The sequence below is a fragment of the Uloborus diversus genome, chromosome 5 (assembly GCF_026930045.1).
Source record: "Uloborus diversus isolate 005 chromosome 5, Udiv.v.3.1, whole genome shotgun sequence".
NCBI lineage: Eukaryota > Metazoa > Arthropoda > Arachnida > Araneae > Uloboridae > Uloborus > Uloborus diversus.
The window spans coordinates 180,455,189-180,475,569 of NC_072735.1; the positions used below are offsets into that span (position 1 = coordinate 180,455,189).

Consider the following 20,381-nt stretch of genomic DNA (forward strand, 5'->3'; position numbering starts at 1 on the left):
ATGTAGAATTTGGACCTTTCAAATTTAAAGAATTTCGATGCTTTTGAACGTGAAGGAAAGTGTTGTACCGTTTTGTAAAAAAATATGTTTTCAATAACCACAAAAACATAAATAAATGCTGCAGCAGGATTCCCACTCCAAAATGGAAATGAAAATAAAGCACTTTAAAGCACCCTACTTTTTCTCCAACTAGGGTGATTTCGTCATCTTGGCAAATCATAATATTTTCATAGATTAAGTACAAGGTTCATACTCTTCCAGACAAAAGTAATTTCAGGAGTTTTCAGGAGTCAAAAGCAAAATTTTCAGGAGTAATAACACGAGCAGTTTTTACGAGAAAATTAGTTTCAGTAATATATTTTTTTTTAATGCATCATGTTTTTGATTGATGAGCAATTTATTTTTCACACACTATTCAATCAAAAAAATAAATAAATAAATAAAAAATAAATAAATAAAATAAGAATTTAAAATTGGATTCAAACATTTGAAAATAACAGGAATACACAAAATATTAACAAAGTCCCAATAAATTCAGTATTAACTCTTCTTACAGTTTTTTTTATTTCGGCACTTAATATATCAAGGTCTATTTCAACCTTTTTTAGTTCATCAAATTTTTCATTAGCTTTGAGCGCCTTAAAGCATTACTTTTAACAGATACAGGAAAGGTCACTGTCCTTTTCTGTTTTTTCTGAGTATTCATCTGAAGACTTATTCAGTTCACAAATGTCAATTTCCAGACACTTAATTTTAACACCACTATTAAACTTCCTCCATTAAACACGCATTTACCGCACGGCATATTATCAATACTTAATATACTACAAAATAGCACTAAAGAAAATACACTTAATAGCTGTTAACATGAAACCTAGCACATGCTCTTGGTTTCATTCCCTAGTGGCAGTTACATCAGTAAAGATAATGGGTGTGTTCGGACAGAGTAACTGCTCAGTTTGTTACAACAAATCACATTTCTTCGCGAAAAGCACTGAGTGCTCTGCATAATACAAAAAATTTGATTGACTGCCAGCGATTCAATATGGCCGCCTGAACGGACACGACATGAAATTAAAATTAGCGATTGTTAAAGTTTTATTCTGAGATTGATGAAGCACTTATACTAGTCAAAATTATTTTCATGAGGAAAGGGGGAAAATCAGGAGGGGTTAAAACAAAAATTCAGGAGTTTTAAGGGACCTTAAGTGAAAAAACTAAATTTCAGGAGTTTTTCAGGATTTTCAGGAGGCGTACGAACCTCGTACGTATTATCATCTCTTTATACCTGGTTCCCAGAGATCTCGGTAACAAATGGGCAAATACAAAAAATATAAATTTAAATGAAATGAATTAACAAAAAATAGGACAACAACGCAAGCAAATTTTAAGAACAACCTTGCAAAATTTAAGCTTAATGCATTGTTTTTGTGGAGAATTTGATTTTGTAGAGCAGTTCAATAGTAAGTTTAAAAATCATTACATTTTTAAAAAAAACTTACCTAAGGTTTGTGTTTGTATTTTGATAATCATTTAAAACACTAGCATGAAATTAATGATGAGAATATTTAAAAAATAAAACATTTATAAACTAAAATAAACTCTGAGCATAAAGAACTTTAATTTCCTATATCCACACATGTGATTATAATGTTGAAAAAATAAAAATAAAAAAGACTAAATAATATTAAAAGTTTTAAAGTTAGTTAAAGTTTCAAAACTTCAAATTATTATTAAAAATTACAACAATACAAAGGAAGGGACCAAAAAAAAAAAAAAAAGGAACATGCATCTGCAAAAATCAATACAGAAAAGACCAACATTTATGCATTTGCTTGAAAATGATCATTTGATGAATTTTGGGGAGAAATATGAAGCAAATCAACTTCTTTGAAGAGTTTCAGTTTTTGCAAAAGAAAACAAAAAGAAACAGAAAATGGGAGCAGGGAAGGTTTTTTGAAAATATTTGATATTGATTTTGAAAAGAAAAACAAAATTGGAATCGCTGGCAAAGTAACCTTAGTAATTCAATGAAACTTCAAACTTCAATAAAACAAATCAACAATGGGCTTTGAAATAAGAAAGAAATGATTGAGAAAAATGGAGAGAATTTTTCATTTTTAAGACTTGCTCAAAGAATCTGCTTGTCGAAATAAAGAATTTTTGTTCAAAATTAAGCACTTGGTCTCCGAAATAATGCACTTTCAAGTACTTTCAAAGACCCGTGGGAACCTTGTGCAGATTCAGCAACAGATACAGTTAGTCAGCAGCAGATCAAGTTAACACAATTTTTCAATAAGAAAAATTTCATTTTTCAAATAAAATTAGGGGAGGGGGAGAAAAAAAGAGAAAATAAAACAATAAAAATAAGTTTTTCAGTCAAAAAAAGTGTGATGAAAAACACTTTTTGGGATGCTTTTCAAAAATTTTAGAGAGGGTTCCACCCTAAAAACCCGTCCTTTGCATGGTCCTGTGCATAACAGTGCATTGTGGACCAAAAAGGGCAATACAATAGGACAAACCATGCATATAGACGAATGGAAGCATGCGCTTAAAAACGTGTAGATTTAGGGTTAATTGTAACTGCAAAACAAGTCTGTAGTTTTTGAAAATTTACTTTTTAAAAGTTGTATATACCAGGGTTCCCAATCTTTTTTTCACTTGCTGCACCCTTTGAAGAATACGAATTCTCTCACAGCATCCTAGTGCAGTGGTTGGAAGTAGCGCGCTACAAGTAGCGACGCTACTGTAGTAGCTACATTTTTGAGTAGTTTGTAGTGTAGCGCACTACTTTTTTAAAAAAGTAGTGTAGTGAGTAGTTAACTACAAAAAAATAGTAGTTTGCAGCGATTTCTGGAAACTACTTTTAAATAAACTGAAAAAAAAACAATCAAGATTCAAACGAATTTGACTGGCGCAAATTTTACACAAGTACATCAGCGGATGCAATGAGAAATAAGACTCATAAAAATACGAGCTGACCTCAAGCATTTCATTTTGACGCCATACGTTCTATCTGTTTGACGCCATTAGTTTTTTTTTTGCCGTCGTAATCTTCATATTTCACCAATATTTATATTGCAAAAAGCACTTATTTTCGCGAAAATGAAGATATCGGTGATTTCGCGAGTTGAAAATTTGGTGAATTTTATATGAACAGATCAAAGATTGAAAAACAAAAATATTTTAGCGAGGCTTAACTTTTCGACAGTAATTACCAAATAAAAAGAAGCTACAGAAAATGTTATAGAAAAGGATGAAATTGAACTGTTCTGGAGGACTTACAATAAATACGAGCATTACAGTGTGTGAGAGTATGATAACGGACATTTTTCTTAGTGTCTTCTGATGAGCTAATTGATCAATATTTTTTTGTTCAATCCTCTTACGGTGTGTGTGTGTGTGTGTGTATTAGGGTGTGTCCCCCCCCCCCCCCACCAAAAAAAATCGAAAGTTGATTTTTCAAGTTGCACACTCTCTTATATTTTCTCTTTTACGTCAAAAAAAAATGTGTATATATATATATATATATATTAGGGTGGTCCTTATTTATATGGGAAATTTTTTTTTCGGAATTCAACAAGTGACGCCCCCTAGTTTTGTGACACTATAATAAAAAGTAACGTGTGCAAAATTTGAACTCGATCGGTCAATAATAACACGTGCCCCTAAGCCGTTGAACTTTAACACTTTTGATAATTTTCTCACAAATCTTCGAGTTTTTACTTCAGACCCAGTACATCGTTTCTCCTAGGTTTGCAAAATATTTTTACAGTGAGGTAGCACTAAAATTAATCTTTTTAATTACTTTATATCATCTAAAGATTTTACGTGGAATAAGAATGAAATAATGCTTTAGAAACTTTCCTTAATCGTAAGCTTTTCTCAATGTATCTCAATAGTGTGTATTTTTTTCTATAGTCTTGGACGGTCTTAAAAATAAATTGCTTTGTGACTCACATTTGGTAAATTAGTTGCGAAATTCTTCGATTAATTGTGTTCCTCTTTCAGTTGTATCATTCACAATTTTCAGTATTTTAACGATCTCTCTTCCCTTTAAATAGTTTCCTTCATTTTGCCGTGAATCAGGATTAAATAGGAAAAAATCTTTTTAGTATTCGTAACTTATCAAACAGTTTTATTGACTCGTAACTGATTCTATAAAGAGAAAGATCTTTACTAAGAAAGTATTCCAAATCATCTACTGTTATCTGAAATTTGTTAAACAGTCATCAGACACGTCTCCCTTATCACAAGCATTTTTTGTACTAGTATTTTCCTACCTTCAAAGTTAATTCCTTCATCCAATACTGACAAAGCTATTAGTTTATCCCCTAAATACTATAAGTGATTTATGAATTTTCCAATCACTGCTTCTGCTGCATGTTTGTCGTCATTTTGTACGCTGCTAGTTTTTCAGACATATTATATTATTCAAAGGAGCCTCGATTGGGTTGCTGCGAAAAACCATATCTTCATACAGAATTTAATTGTAAAACAGCTTTGCAAAACAGCATTGAAGGGCTTTCTTTTCATGCAAGGTCAATTTAAATTGTTTCTTAAATATAAAAATTTTCAAACAAAAATTCCTTTTGCCACCCATGTGGCTCAGGGATAAGCTCCAGGTTGCTGAAAACATATCCCTGTAGGAGGAAATTCACCAGGAAATATTATCACAAGCTGTGAGAATTCTCTGTAATCTTTCTAAATTCCGCTTTTTACGAACAATAATATGTTATCAACTTCGTCTTTTAGAATTTAAGTGGTATGTGTACTTGATTGAAATATTATAAGTTCTGAATGATGGAGATCTTTCCACAAAAGTTTGAAGCGCTTAAATAATTGAATATCTGATCTAGAACTAAGAAAGGCAAGAACTTCTTTAAGGACACGCTCTGCAGTAGGATTTCAAGTGCATGATGATGGCAATCCAAATGCAATATATCACCGTTCAGTTTTTGCTCTAAAAAATTGCATGCACTATTTATACGGTTGGTATTGCAAGTCGTTGTACCAAACACTACAGCTAGAACAGATAGCAATAAAGAGCTATCATCTAAGATATCATATACATCTGAAGAAATATCTAAGGAATTCCGAGTAGCTGTTTAATATTAGGACCTGAAGCTATCACGGTAATCCTGTCGGCGTTCTTTTTCCAGTTACATCTGGATGTTACTTCGTATCCCAGTGAATAACTACAAAATCTAAATTTAAGTTCATGAAATTTAATTTTACCTCTCGAAGATTTTCTTTTGCTCTCTTAAGGAATGTACGATTGATCACTAGGTCATTAGGATATAAATTTACTGCATCCACATAGGCTGTAAATAAATGAACAACATCTTTATCAATAATATGGCATTTGTCTAACAGTGATGAAAGGCGAGCACATATCAATAGTTGTTAAGCTTTTTGCATTGTGGTAGACCAGCTCTAGAAAACTTAAGTTCAACAGGTTAGGATAGATACCCATTTCGGTTTCTAAATCTTGTGAATCACAAGAATTTGATGATAATGAAGGACTATTTACTGAAATAGAAGAAATTTAATTTAAAGTTTCTACTTTGTTCCGATTTGGATTTTTTTTTTTAAATTTATATTTTAGCTATGGAAAATACAATATATTTTTATGTTAGGAGTAATCGAGGATTTTTCGAAATTTATATTTTAAAAATTAAAAACTGCGTAAACATTTAGGTATGTTTATAACTAAAGGACAGCGGATTAAAATGTAATTGCAATTACTTATATTTATAGCATTGAAACCTTGCGACTCTATTTGCCACACCTATTACATACACAGGGAATTTTGTAAATCAACATCTCCAAAACCTGAAGGAGGCAATTTGTTGTTGTCAAAGATCGTTCATTAATGGCCTAGGCCGTTCATTAATGGCCTGTAGCCTTGTGTCCATCTTGACGGGAAGAAACGTTCCCTTGCCGATTGGTTGGAACAAGCACAGAAGAGCGGTACGCTTGACCCAAGGCCATTGGTGTACATTTTCTTCTCTGTAACATGTTAAATTTTACAGAACGAAAGTGAGAGAATGGTCGATCTGGTAGTAGCAGCACCTATTGAGGTTCAAAATTACTTTAAATATAAAACGTTAGAATATTTTGCATAAAAATGAGAAAATCCGCAAATTTTTCTTCGAAACTCAAAGATGGGGGCCCTATGGGGCACGTGTTAATATTCATAAATTGACTTAAAATTTTTGCAAGGATTATTTATTTGTACAATGGAACAAATTGAGGGGGCGACGCGTAAAATATCTGCAATTTCAAAAATAAGGACCACCCTAATATATATATATATATATATATATATATATATATATATATATATAATTTTTTGAACAACGGCAGCAAGTGCCGAGTATGTCTGAAAGTGTGAACCAGCACTTGTGTAATACTAGGGCAAATTAAAATAAAATGTTTTATTAGAAACTGAAAATTTCTGTTGATAAAACATTGCTCCTATACCCCACATATGAACCACAAAACATTTAAGATAAATAAATACCTTTGTGCTGAATAGTAAAGTCAGACCAAACAACGTAAGTAGAAGCACAAATTTGTAAATTACAGCAGACACGTGTTTCGGCGTTACAGGGAATGCCTTTTTCAATGCAAAAAATAATGAGCTTATGGATGAAAAGACATCCGACAAAAGCGGATGTCTTTTCCGTTGTGACATATCTAGAGATGTAAAATTTCCGGAAATTTTGAAGTGGAGGAAAAAATTGGAAAAAATGGAAAATTTGATTTCTTTATGAATAAAATTTGGGTTTCTTAATAGCTCTGCGTTTCTTGTAACATATAAAGGGTTAAGTATTAAAAAATATATATATGCAATCCACACATCTTTTTCTGCCTGACAGAAATACACATGAAGGTAAGATAAATTAGAAGAAAAAAACCATTTTATTTTACAACTGAGTAGAGAGCTTTCATGGTCAAACACAGAAATAAGTCAAGTCGTCACTCAACCAATAATATTGGGTAATGTGTGTCTAATCATAACAATTACATTTTCTATTTTAGATTGCCTTTGAAACTTCTGAAATTTTTGACCTCAAACATGACTGATATTTTTTTTTTGGAAGAAAAATAATACAATGTTACTGTCTGAAAATGAAAGCTATTGAGTTTTAATTTTTTCCAGCCCAGTCTAAGTCCAAATTAAAACTAAATTGGTTTTTCTTAAGCTGAACCAAAATTAAACTGGAGTTTAAGTTTTTTCATACGGTCGTGCTAAGCACAGTAGTAAAAGTAGTCATACCAGTCCTTTTGAAAAAATTTGAGTTATTATAACCAAGTTGTTCTCTGTTTCGTATTTTATTTAATAAATAAAATGTTTTAGGGTCATTTGATCAAGAATGAATCAAATATATGGAGGAGCCACATTTTAAAATACAATATCTCAGCTTGAGCCCAACTGCAAAGTCCCCTTTTTTGCTTAGCACGGCAGTATACAACGTGCGGTAAAAAAAAATATCGGACAAAAATTGTATCGTCGAATGGAAGAAAGGTAATTTCATTTTAATGAGTACCTAATTTATTTTTGTTTCTCACTTTATTAGGAAATAATTTACAATATATTACCTAGTTTAATTGTTTTTCGGTTTTCTTACAATTTTAAGCGAAATACCTGCTATTTTAAGTTGTTTAACCAAGTAGAACGACAGCTCGTTTGTTTGTTGTGCCTCGACAAACAGTATTTGAAACGGCATGCCGTTTCAAGTGGCTTGGAAATGATAGTCGATGTCCGGAAAGTGTATAAAAACGAACAGTGAACATTTCAGTTAATCGTCAGGTCATTCAAAAGTAAGTTCAATGAAATCCTCGGGTTTCCACGAGAGCAGTCGTTTGAGGGAATTTGTAACCGATAAGTGCGACTAGGGGAAAAAACAGCTCTAACAGAAGTTTTGCAAGCTCCAAAAATTCAGGCATTCGTGTTACTCTATAAAAATGCCAGAAACGTTTGCGACGGGCCCGCAAGTCCACTCTGGAAGAGATAACCTTTACCGTTCAACCGGTTCATTTCCCTCAGAACCATAGGATTTGGTCTGAAGACACCATAGGCGCCCATATGGGGGGGGGCTCAAGTCCCCCCCTTTGGAAATGAGAACTTCCTTCCTTTTAATCCTTTTTTCTTTGTGAAAAAGTAAAAACTTTTTTTCTCCAACCATTAATGAATTAGTTATCAAAAATGTTAAATTTTATAAGCTCTAATCTGTACTAAAGTCGGTTTCCATGGGAAAAATATTAGAGCCCCCCCCCCCCCCCCCGGCTTGCCCGTTTTTTTTTTGCCGAACCTTGTACATTTGGTTCGCAGTCAGCAGAAACATAGTTTTGTGATTAAAGTTATGCTTGTTTGTTTTTTGAAGAAGGAAAATTAATTCTTCACTAAGGTTAATTTTTAAGCTTTTTTGTAAAAAGTATTTTTAAACATTTTTTGATCTATATGCAAATTATAGTGTCATACAACAACTTGCATTAACGTTCGACAGCATTTAACATAAAACGGGAGGGGGGAGGAAATTGCATCAGAGTTTAATCGTGAGAAATTTCTAATCACTTTTTGCTGAAAAGTCCAATCAAAACCTTGAAAAGTTGAAAAAATTCTTTTTTTTTTTTTTCAATTTTTCCGAAGTGGAAATTTCTTCCTTCGGAAAAAAACGGTTTTTTTTTCCGTTTTTTTCGGAAATTTTCCGTTTTTTTCCGACTGTTTTCATCTCTAGACGTATCGAAATGTTTTTTAATTTGAATAAATGTTCTTGTGGTACATGTGGGGTGTTGGGTACAGGGCAACGTTTTATCAACAGAAATTTCAAGTTTCTAAACAGTCCTCCCCTCCCCCCCCCCCGATTTGTCCTAGCATACAAGTACTGTTTTACACTTTCAGGTGCAAGTCAGCACGGATTGCCGTTGTGCAAATTATATGAAAGTTTTTTCACGATTGTTTTGACGCAAGAGGAAAAATACAACAGTGTATGCGACATGAAAAATTGATTTTCTTTTTTTGAGGGACAACCCCTCCTTATTTACTTATTTTTTGGAAAGTAGCGAATTAGCGACTACATTTCAAAAGTAGTTTGTAGTTGCTACATTTTGAAAAAAGTAGTTGTAGTTGTAGTTAACTACATTTGTAACAAAGTAGTTGTAGTTGTAGTTCGCTACAAAAAAAATGTAGTTTTTCCAACCACTGTCCTAGTGTATCTGTATTATATGAGGTAAGTTCGCCATATAAGGCCACCTGAAAGTTCATCATTCATTTATGATTTAATTGGCTCCAGTTTGGGTGTAGTCATCCAGTGGTTCAAAAAAATAAAAAAAATAAATAAAAATAAATAAATGAAAATAAAGTGAAAATTTAAGTTTTAATTATATTTTTCAACAGTGTTAGCAAAGAAAGGAGCTTTGGCTTTTGGCCTCATTAGGGAAATGGGTCCCTAATAAGTCTAACTCCAGACAAGAATTACTTCATGCAGGGTTGAAGACAAAAAAAAAAAACAAAAAAAAAAAAAAAAACAAAGAAGCCAAAACGTACTATTAAACTAAGAAGAATTGAAAAAATCTTTAATGCCATTATAAAAACATATTAAACCACATTTGATAACCTCAAAAATACTACCAAAATTTCCATGTTTACTTCATTGGAAAGCAGAAAGATCAATCGTCACATTCGAGGTAACTAATATATATGTATATATTTTTGTCACTCCAACGCACAGTTCATGCACATAGCAAGGGCGCCCATATAGGGAACAAGGGGGGGGGCCTCAAGCCCCCCTTAAAATGAGAACTTCCTTGCTTTTAGTGCTTTTTTCTTTGCAAAAATTTATAAAAATTTGTTTTCCAGCCTTTAAAGAATAAGTTTATAAAAATGTGAAATTTTAATATTTCTAATATATACTGAAATGGGGGGGGTCCATGGGGAAAATATTCCGCTAAACCATGGGGAAAATTTTTGAGTCTCCCCCCCCCTCAAAATTTTGCGTACGGGCGCCCTTGGCACATAGCATATGCAGCGCAGTATAATATTCTACATAGAAAAAATAAAAATCAAATATCATTGCTAAAAATCAAGTTTAAATCAATATCCCACATAAATTGAATTAAAAAAAATCAACCCACATAAAAGGGACAACAATTAAATAACAAGTCAGATTTCTCACCACAGGCTGGCGGCAGAAAGCTTGCTGTTTTCGGCTTTCTTGATCTGCTTTAATTTTGGCCTTCACCTAAAAACATGGCAAATTATCATTATTGAAATCTTAAAATAAAAATAAATAACATTGGTTAATATCTCATTGGGGAAAGTATAATATATACAAGAATACCCCCCTCCCCATATAAAAATACTAAGGCTAATAGTTTAAAATTAAATATTTTCAATAATGTAAGGCCTAAATGCATTTAATTAAATTCTGTAACATACCACTATCACTTTTATGTTGCACCAATAGACGAAACACGGTTTAAAAACGGGTTAATATGCCTGGGAAAACTATAAGCACAGTATTTGATGAAAACATAAGCCTTGTTTCTTATTTTTCAAAAATAGAAAATACTTCATTTTAACCAACATTTTTTTCCTTCACGTATAATTCAATTATTGTTATCTATGGCTTTATATTACCATCAAAGTTCTTAGGTATTGATGAGTTGATTGTGAGAAAAAGCTATTGAATTATTCAAAAACTATCAAATCAACTTACTTCAGCAGCCAAAGCTTCCCTGTATGCTTTGTCTTTCTTGAACTCATCGAGATTTTTCTGGCGTTCAGCTGCCGCTTTCATCCTTAGGGCTTCCTCTTTGCGTTTCTAGATAAATAAATCTAATTACTAAATAGGGTCATTGAGAGAAAAAACTTTTAACCTCAAAGCTTGGTGCAGAAAAAAAACTTCTCAACATCAAAAACACTAATCAAAAGTAACTTTAAGCTTTTAAAAACAACTAAAACATAAATTGTTTTTACTTCACAAATAAGTGGAATGCCATCTAGTTTATGAACTTGTTTTAAAATAAACTCACATTTATTTTAATTTGTAATGCATACAATGAGGAGGTACGTATATAGATAGACCTCTCTTTTTTTTTAATAGCAGAACTGTAGTGAAACAAATTCAAGAGCTTAGAGCAGGGGTTCTCAAACTTTTAGACATTGCGACCCCTTTTTAGACTAAGTATTTTAGCGACCCCCCAAAGTTTTTAACTGTGTCTAAATCCCTAAAACAATAACTAAACACTACACAAACGGTTAAGATTTATCCTTAGAAACACAAGCAACTAGTAAAATAAACATGAATTTTAATCTTTTGAATTATTTTACAATAAGAGACAGTAGTAAACCTTACTGATTTTATAATCTTGTAATGAATTAATTTTCTTTAAACTTTTCTTCTACATCTCGCGACCCACCTGGACACATCCGGCGACCCCCTGGGGGTCGCAACTCACCGTTTCAAAACCCCTGGCTTAGAGAATAAGGATGCTATGAGAGAGAGAGAGGAATAACTTTGAGAAAATTAGCTTTAAGGTTTACAGATAGTTCTTTTTCCTGCTTTATGCCATCAGAAATTTTTATGTGGGGGAATGTGGGGTAAAGTGAAATCGCAGAGCAATGTGAAATGGTGAAATAAGTTTGATGCTAAGAACTCTGTTTTTAGCATCATCTATCAGGTAATATTTTCACTATGTAGAAACACACTTAGGCTACTCCAGTCAGGAAAAATTTTTCTTTGATGATGATTGTATAAGTAATTTTTAAAAATTGATAATCATATTGTAACATTTTCTTTTAAGTCAAAAATTGTTTTTGGTTTTATAAAATGAATAACTTTTTGAAATTAAATTTTTTAATATCAACTGAGACCCACTAATAGTCAGAGCACTGTTTAGTTAATATGAAGCTTATTTCAATTTTAAATGTTTTGTCCAATTCGTTAAGTGCATCAGAGCAAAGTGGATTTGGCAAAGTGAAATGGTTCATTTCATTTACTTATTCAATTATTCATTAAATCACTTATGTAGTCACTTACTAATTTATTCATTTGCATTCCTTCACTTAAAAACTCGCTTGTTTGTTCATCCAATCACTTATTTTCTTACTCACTCACTATTTTATTCACTCACTTATCTTCTTATAAATAATAGCCGATGATAGAGTATAGAGTAACCCGCGTGTTTCAACAATGAAACTCATGCCATGGCATGATAATTTGATAATATGGTTTGGTAGAGTTGAACATGCCAGGGAAAAACTTTATTGTGACAAGGCTGAACTCAATCCGATCACTTAACTTATTTACGGGTAAGACTGTCATTTCAGGAGAATGAAGAAATGTAAAAATGGTCAACAATTCAATTCAATTCAATTCAATTTATTTCAATCAGGGAAATATATATACATATATATATACACACACACATATATATATACATATATATACATACATATATATATACATATATATACACACATATATATATACATATATATACACATATACACACACACATATATATATTTTACAAATATGCATTTCACATATAAAATAAAAAGAAATTACAAACAGAAATATATTTCTCTCAGTCGAATTGAGAATCCCTGATTGAGTAGATGGGAGTAAAGGCTATACAATAGCCTGACTAGCTCCCACCACTCAGAGAAGAGCTTAATTTAGAGCCAGTTTATAACATAATATAAAATTAACAAAAAATAAATGCATAATCATACAAAGAACACATAAACACAACACAAGTAATTCAATTAAAGTACGTCTAATTTTATAACAGAACCGAGGCATACTATTACGAATATGCTGCTTTATCCTAAATTGACTGCAGTAGAATTGAGTATAAAATTTTTTAGCCTATTCTTAAACAAATTTTGATTATTAATGGTTTTTAAACAATTGGGTAAGGTGTTCCACAATCTTGGTCCGTAGGAGTTAATGCCATTAAACAATAGATTTGTTTTTGCGTTTATAGGTACAATATTTTCACGGTTTCTAGTGGGGTAGTTATGAACCAATTCACGGATTGTTACTATTTCTGAATTCAAACCATTTGTTACTAAATCATGCATAAAAATACCAACATTATATTTATAAATTTGTTCCACGGTCTTTAAAAAGCTCCTATTACTGTTACCCACAATATTATCTCTATTAATTATTCTGTGAAATCTTTTTAATAAAATATTTATTCTATTTAGATTATTTTTAGTTGTTTGGCCCCAAGCAAGAACACCATAATTGAGAACTGAATATATCAAAGAAAAATATAAAATAAACAGAACATCAACAGGAAGGAAATTAGACACAAAATTAATTAAACCTAAATTACGAGATATCTTTTTTGAGACAAACTCAATGTGATTGTCCCACCGTAAGTTATTTTGAAGATTTACCCCCAAAAAATTTATATTCTCAACATGTTGATAAGTTTTTCCAATCAATTTTAGTTCAAAATTGTCAATTATTTTATTTTTCCAATGAAAAACAGTGTAATTAGTTTTTTCATAATTAATAAATAATTTATTGGTTAAAAACCATGTCATGACTTGCTCTAAAATTACCTGACATTTATTATATAAGGAAACTACATCTTTTTCTCCTATAAAAACAGATGTGTCATCAGCATAAGACAGTATTAATGAGCTATTTGCAATATAGAAAATGTCGTTTAGAAAAATAATAAATAACAGTGGGCCCAAAATTGATCCTTGAGGAACACCATGAGTAACAGTAAGTAATTTCGATTTTGTATTTTTAATATAAACATATTGTTTTCTATTTCTTAAATAACTCTGGAACAATTTAAATGGCTCCCCTCTTATACCATAAAACTTTAATTTGTGCAGCAAAATATTGTGATCAATAACGTCAAAAGCTTTTGTGAGATCTAGGAAAAAACCAAGTACAATATTTTTTTTAAATATCAATCTCTTTCTGAATATAATCAATTGCTCGAACTATAGCTGCTTCTGTTGATTTATTTTTAGTGAAACCATACTGGTTATTAAATAATAACTTGTTATTATAAAAGTAGTTCCAAATCCTTGTATAAATTAATTTCTCAAGAATTTTAGTAAATGTGCAAGCAATAGAAATTGGTATATAATTTTTAATATCCTTAGGGTTACCTTTTTTTTTGAAAATGGGAACAACTTTACAAATTTTTAAATTATTAGGTATATTAAACTCAGAAAAAACATTATTAAATAATATAGTAAGTACAGGAGAAATCTCATTATTAATGTATTTTATCACTCTAGGGTGTATTCCATCATGACCTGCACTTTTTGAAGCATTCAATTTATTAATTGTCATATATATCTCAGCAGTAGTAATTTCATAAAGATAAAAGGAGTTAGGCACTGACTCCAAATTTTTTAAATACCCTTGGAATGAAAGATCATTAGAAACATGAGTATCATTAGCATTGATTAAATTATCAGTTATATTAAGAAAATAATTATTCAAGAGCTCGGCCTTATCTGCATCATTCACAACAATTACATCGCCATTGTTTAAATCTCCAATATCACACTGTTCCATTCCCTTAACTTTGACATTAATTTTCTTTAAATTATTCCATATAGCTTTAGTTGATTTATCAACGGAAAATAAATCGCAATAGAACCACCTTTTCACTCTTTTAATTTCCTTATTTATTCTATTTCTATAAGTCTTGTAGGTTAATAAATCGTCGTAGTTTCTAGTGTGAATGAATTTCTGATAGAGCTTATTTCAGGGATAGAAGTGACATTTGCCAACAAAAATATAGGAAAATATAGGAATTTTCTGAAAAAAATATAGGAATTCGATGGAAAATATAGGAATTTTCTGCAAACAATGTAGGAATTTTTCGAAATAATATAGGAATGTTTTGAGGAAAAAAAAAGGATATACAGGAATTTCAATAACAAAGCTCGCCAGTATGACATTTTTTTTTTCAAAATGCAATAATACTATTCGATTAAAAACATGTAATTACACTACCTGACATAAGTGCAATACATACGCATAAATAAGTCTAAAAATACACACAAAATCAATTTTACAAACAGTAAAAGAGCGTAAAACTGTAATTTGTACTAAACATATTGAGGGGTCTAAGGACCTTTAAACTTCAAAATTTTCAATTTTCGGGAAAAAATATATGTTATGCACAGCTTAATTCTGAACAATTTGATACCTTATTTATTACTATACGCCAAAAACTCTTCGAGTTATTGTAAAAATGCCTAAACTTTCCCCATAGAGAATTATGTTAACAGTAGCTGTTTAAGCCTCTTTTTCTCAGGTGCCGGTTTCTTCGGTTTACTCGTTTTGCGCGCATGATATCTCAGAAAGTTTCTTATATATGTCCGTAAAACTTTTAATGTATGTTTATCTGGTTTAAATTTATGACCTGAACCTAAATTTTTTTTTTTTAATTATTTATTTATTTATTTTTTTTTTTTTTGAAATTTGGTAAGTTAATATCAAAATTTTCCAAAATTTTGGGTAAAAGAATATTTATTTTTAAATATTAACTTTAATTTTTTTGGTTGAAATTCAGGTTCAGATCGTTAAGATGTATCAGACAAACATGCATGAAAAGTTTTACGGATATATCTAAGAAACTTTCTGAAATATCATGCGCGCAAAACGAGAAAACCGAAGAAATCGACACCTGAGAAAAAGAGGCTTTAACAGCTGCTGTTAACATAAATCTCTATGGGGAAAGTTTACGCATTTTTGCAATAACTCGAAAAGTTTTTGGCGTATGATAATAAATAAGGTATCAAATTGTTCAGAATAAAATTATGCATAACATATATTTTTTCCAGAAAATCGAAAATTCTGAAGATTAAAGGTCCTTAAGGCATACTTCTTTAAAAATAAAAAAAAATAGACCAAACTTTTTGTAGATGAACACAAATCTTTCTTCAAATAGTTGTGTCACTAATCTAATTTTTAATGAAAGATTTTGCATGATCCGATACTGCAATGGGCAAGCTGTACAGTAGAATGAAATTCGTGAAGTTGTGTTCTAATTTATGTTATCACTTGAAAATGCAGTAAAAGCCAAACTTAAAGTTTTATAAGTTGTTTAAACATGTGCTATGCTGAAATCAAAGTCACATGTCACAGTAATATCAGGGGTCAATCCAGGTTTCATTTTTTAAGTCCCCGTTATGCGAAAAAGCAAAATATTTTTTGTGAATTTTCTTTATTTTTGTGAAAAAGAAATTATTGTGAATTTCCTTTTCTTTTCTAGAAAAAAGTGTTCAGGTAAAAATTTAAATGTATGCAAATTAAAAATTTAAATGTATACTGTGTTTTTTTTTCAGAAAAATCTCTGATATGATACTTTTTGACCATTTCCCCCCCCCCCTGAAAATCCTGACTTTTCAGTACCAAATTCGATCATAGTTGAAATCCACGATTTCCCAGTAAAATATATATTTGATTTAGAAATATTTGGTCATTAAAGCAAAATAATCCAGACCTAAAAAACTTGGTGGCCACAACTGTCCCAAAGTTTTAAAGTACAAAAAGTGAGGGGGGAGGTTAGTTTTTACTACTTTCATAAAAAAAATTAATAAATAGAACCTTGCACTTGTTTACAAAAACATGCATTTTGGAAAATTTAAGTTAAAATAGGTTTTTAAATTACTTCAAAATAAATAAATGAGAAGTCGTTAGGAAACTGCATTTTAGTAATCAAAACCGTTTCTTTAAGTTCATACCAAAGCCTCCAAATCAATGAGGATCGAATGCAATTGTGCAGATAAAATTTCACTTTTCTAGAAACTAATGCAGGGCTCCCAACACATTTTAGTTTTAGAAAAGGGTAAAAGAGGACCAATTTCAATCAAAACGAGGACTAAAGAGGACCAGTTAAGATTAAAAAGAGGATCTTGAGAGGACCATTCATTTAAATACAAGGAAGCATCAAAAGGCAAATTAGCTGCCTGCTGCTAAATCCCTGAAAATAATTTGTTAATTAACCATAATACTGATTTTTAATGATACAATTCCTTTATCACCTTCTGCACAACTGATCTTTTTATCCATTGAATAATATTATTTACACAAACATTTGGATGGGAGGGGGGGGGGGAGGCACTTAGCGCAGCACTTAAGGCAGCCTCCATAAAACTAAATGGGCGTAATGATACATTTTGAATTGAATCAGGGATGCTGGTAGTCTCACTGAAAGATAGATGAAGCTGTGCTTCATCTTTCTATAGTTTAAAATTATTTTTGTGTTTTTCTGTATTGTAATTCTTCTTTAATAGCATTTATATCCCTTCTCCACCGATATGAATCCATCACACACCAAACAGATCTACTGTATTAAAAGTTTCCCTAAAAATGTCTGAAATTCTCAATCACAAAGAGAAGCAGATCACATGAGGCATAGTTTTGCAATTTTCATATTCAAACTATATTTTCAAGAATCATAAAGCTTACATTAAAAAAAAAAATCCATGATTGCAGGGCCGTGAGTGCTTTGAACTTTTATGGGGGGGGGACAAATTCCCCCCTTTAGCAGGCATCATGCCGCCTGCCTTGTCTAGTGGTCAGAGAAGTCTGACTGCGATAGGAAGGTCCAGGTTCGAATCCCGGCTCGGGCATGGACGTACTTTCTCTCTCCTGTCCTTGTCCCCTATAAACGGGTCCTTATGGCATGTGTGTACTGTAGAAGTCGGACTTCACACCAAATTACTCTACAGTTGGAAAAGTGAAGCAGTGCACCTCAAATTGCCAGCCTACTTGGCACACGACAACAACAGCAGCAGGCATCATGACAATGAAATTATGTACAAATTCAACTTCATATAATTACATAATTCAACTTTGTTTCATATACAGACACTACTTTAAAATGTTATGTGCTCAATTGTTTAAATTTAATACCCCTCCCCCTCCCACACAAAAAAACAGTAATAACCGAAAATAAGCTAATGATAATCAAAATTATGTTTGGAAAACTAAATAAGCTTGAATTAAACAACACAAAAAATATTAATTTTTTAGTTATTTAAGTAAAAATTTAATCGAGTTAATCTGACGTAGCATGTCAAAATAACTTCTAATTGCCATAAATATAAAAATATTTATAAGATGCAAAACGATTGAAAGCTCAGAGAAGCAAATTTTCACGAACCAAGTTCAATGTTGGCATGCTTCCCATAAAATAAATTTATTTATTTTCTACTAAATTAAACCTAAAACATGCTAATCTAAGTTGGAATATGGGAAAATAACATTCGATTGGGCAAAATATTTTAATATTTACATGATTCAAAAAGATTGAAATTTCAAACATTAAAAGAAATTTTCCGCGAAGTCCGAGTAAGTTCAATGTTACCATGGTTTCCAAAATAATTCCTACGTTAATTATTGAAATTAAATGAAAAATAAGCTAATCTAAAGTAGTATATGTCAAAATAACTTCCAATTGTCAAAAACATCTAAATGTTACAAGATGCAAAAGGATTGAAATTATTTTCCGCGAAGTCCGAATAAGCTCAATGTTGTTATTGTTTTCAAAATATTTCCTTCGTTGATTATTGAAATTAAACGAAAAATAAGCTAAACTAAGATAGCATATGTCAAAATAACTTCCAATTGTGGAAAACATCAAAATATTTACAAGATGCAAAAGGATTGAAATTTCCAACGCGAAAAGCATTTTTCCGCGAAATCCGATTAAGTTCAATGTTGCCATGGCTTCCAAAATAATTCCTTCGTTAATTATTGAAATTAAACGAAAAATAAGCTAATCTAAAGTAGTATATGTCAAAATAACTTCCGATTGTCAAAAACATCCAAATGTTTACAAGATGCAAAAGGATTGAAATTATTTTCCGCGAAGTCCGAATAAGCTCAATGTTGTTATTGTTTTCAAAATATTTCCTTCGTTAATTATTGAAATTAAACGAAAAATAAGCTAAACTAAGGTAGCATATGTCAAAATAACTTCCAATTGTGGAAAACATCAAAATATTTACAAGATGCAAAAGGATTGAAATTTCCAACGCGAGAAGCATTTTTCCGCGAAATCCGAGTAAGTTCAATGTTGCCATGGCTTCCAAAATAATTCCTTCATTTATTATTGAAATTAAACGAAAAATAAGCTAATCTATAAAAACATATGTCAAAATAACTTCCAATTGTCAAAACATCAAAATGTTCACAAGATGAAAAAGGATTGAAATTTCAAACGCGAGATGCAATTTTCCGCGAAGTCCGAATAAGCTCAATGTTATTGTTATGGTTTCCAAAATATTTCCTTCGTTAATTATTAAAATCAAACGAAAAATAAGCTAAACTAAAGTAGCATATACTAAAATAACTTCTAATTGTGGAAAACATCAACATATTTACAAGATGCAAAAGGATTGAAATTTCAAAAGCGAGAAGCATTTTTCCGCGTCCGAGCCGAGTAAGTTCAATGTTGCCATGGTTTCCAAAATAATTCCTTCATTAATTATTGAAATTAAACGAAAAATAAGCTAAGCTAAGGTAAGCACATGTCAAAATCACTTCGGATTGTAAAAAGAATCAAAATATTAACAAGATGCAAAAGGATTGAAACCTCAAACACGAAAGCAATTTTTCGCGATAATTCATATCGAATATATATGTTCAGAAAATTGCACTAATGAAATATTTTTAAAAGAATTACAAGCACAATCCAAACAATAAATAAATTCAAGCAATAAAGAAACTTTTTATACTTTTTCAAGGTTTTCAAACACTAGAAAATGTGTGTGTGTGACCTTTTTCCCCCCCCCCCAAGAACTTTTCAAGGTTTTTCATGGGCGTACGAACTTTGTTTAACACGCGCTGCGGCGGCGTGCTTGGGAGAACAGTAACTTTTAACGAAATGAAAAACTTTTAAAATCTGATATTTAAGTAAAAACAATATAAAAGCGAACTAATCAGACCATAATGTTAAAAGTCTAAAGCGGACTTTACCATAAAACACGGACTTTGGCGGGAAAAGCGAACCATTTGGGACCCCGCCCTGCACAGTAGGAAAGATAAAATGGCGGCTGCACGTGGATCGCGGAAAAGGCGGTAGCCAAAAGTCGAGGGGAAAAGTTAAAAAAAAAAAAGGAATCGGAAACTGAAAATATAGGAAAATATAGGAATTATAGGAACTTTTTCAGAAATATAGGAAAATATAGGAATATAGGAACGCTGCGATGCCTGTTATTTCTGTATTTAATCTTTTTTAGTAAGATACTGTTCATCCAACACTTTCTCATTTTTTTCTTCTTTTTAAAGGCAATAAAAGGGAAAAAAATATCATAGTACAATGATCACTATCTACTGGAGTTGGGGTTAAAACTTAAAACTACC

At 31.3% G+C, this 20,381-nt stretch overlaps 1 protein-coding gene across 1 annotated transcript in view; it reads right to left on the minus strand.

The window, feature by feature from the left end:
* The window catches only part of LOC129222712 (uncharacterized), a 39,233-nt gene that overhangs the window by 1,393 nt on the left and 17,459 nt on the right, over window positions 1–20,381 (minus strand). The window contains exons 5-6 of the mRNA XM_054857244.1: window positions 10,728–10,832; window positions 10,185–10,250 (exon numbers count right to left, since the gene is read on the minus strand). Coding sequence (XP_054713219.1) covers window positions 10,185–10,250; window positions 10,728–10,832 — 171 coding nt within the window. The remainder of the gene's footprint in view (window positions 1–10,184; window positions 10,251–10,727; window positions 10,833–20,381) is intronic.